This window comes from Eurypyga helias, unplaced genomic scaffold (genome assembly GCF_000690775.1).
Source record: "Eurypyga helias isolate BGI_N326 unplaced genomic scaffold, ASM69077v1 scaffold17965, whole genome shotgun sequence".
NCBI lineage: Eukaryota > Metazoa > Chordata > Aves > Eurypygiformes > Eurypygidae > Eurypyga > Eurypyga helias.
In genome coordinates this window covers 19,519-19,772 of record NW_010250966.1, presented here as the reverse complement: position 1 = coordinate 19,772, position 254 = coordinate 19,519, and the positions used below count along the sequence as shown (strand labels likewise).

Below are 254 nucleotides of genomic sequence, written 5' to 3'. Positions count from 1 at the left end.
GTCCAAGCCAGCCCCAAGCACCACGAGGCCCTTGGCCTGGGCAGGAGCAAACTGCCTGCGTTTGCTGCCGAGGCACAAGAAGCAGCCCACCCCGAGTCCCATGCCCGGCCTGGCAGCGCGCAGGGCGGCCCTGCCTCAGCACGGAGCCGGGTGCAGAGCTGCTGGCACTGACCGGTTTGCGGAAGGGCAGGAGGATCTGGCGCCGGAGGACGTGGCAGAAGTTGGCCGGGGTGGAGCAGTTGACGGCAATCCAG

General features: G+C 68.9%; 1 protein-coding gene across 1 annotated transcript in view; it reads right to left on the bottom strand.

Moving 5' to 3' along the window:
* Positions 1 to 172: 172 nt before the first annotated feature.
* The window catches only part of LOC104509800 (2-oxoglutarate dehydrogenase, mitochondrial), a gene marked incomplete at its 3' end in the record, with an annotated part of 16,582 nt that continues 16,500 nt past the window's right edge, over positions 173 to 254 (bottom strand). Inside the window, exon 17 of the mRNA XM_010151856.1 lies at positions 173 to 254. This exon is cut by the window's right edge and continues 21 nt beyond it. Within this exon, the coding sequence (XP_010150158.1) occupies positions 173 to 254 (82 nt within the window).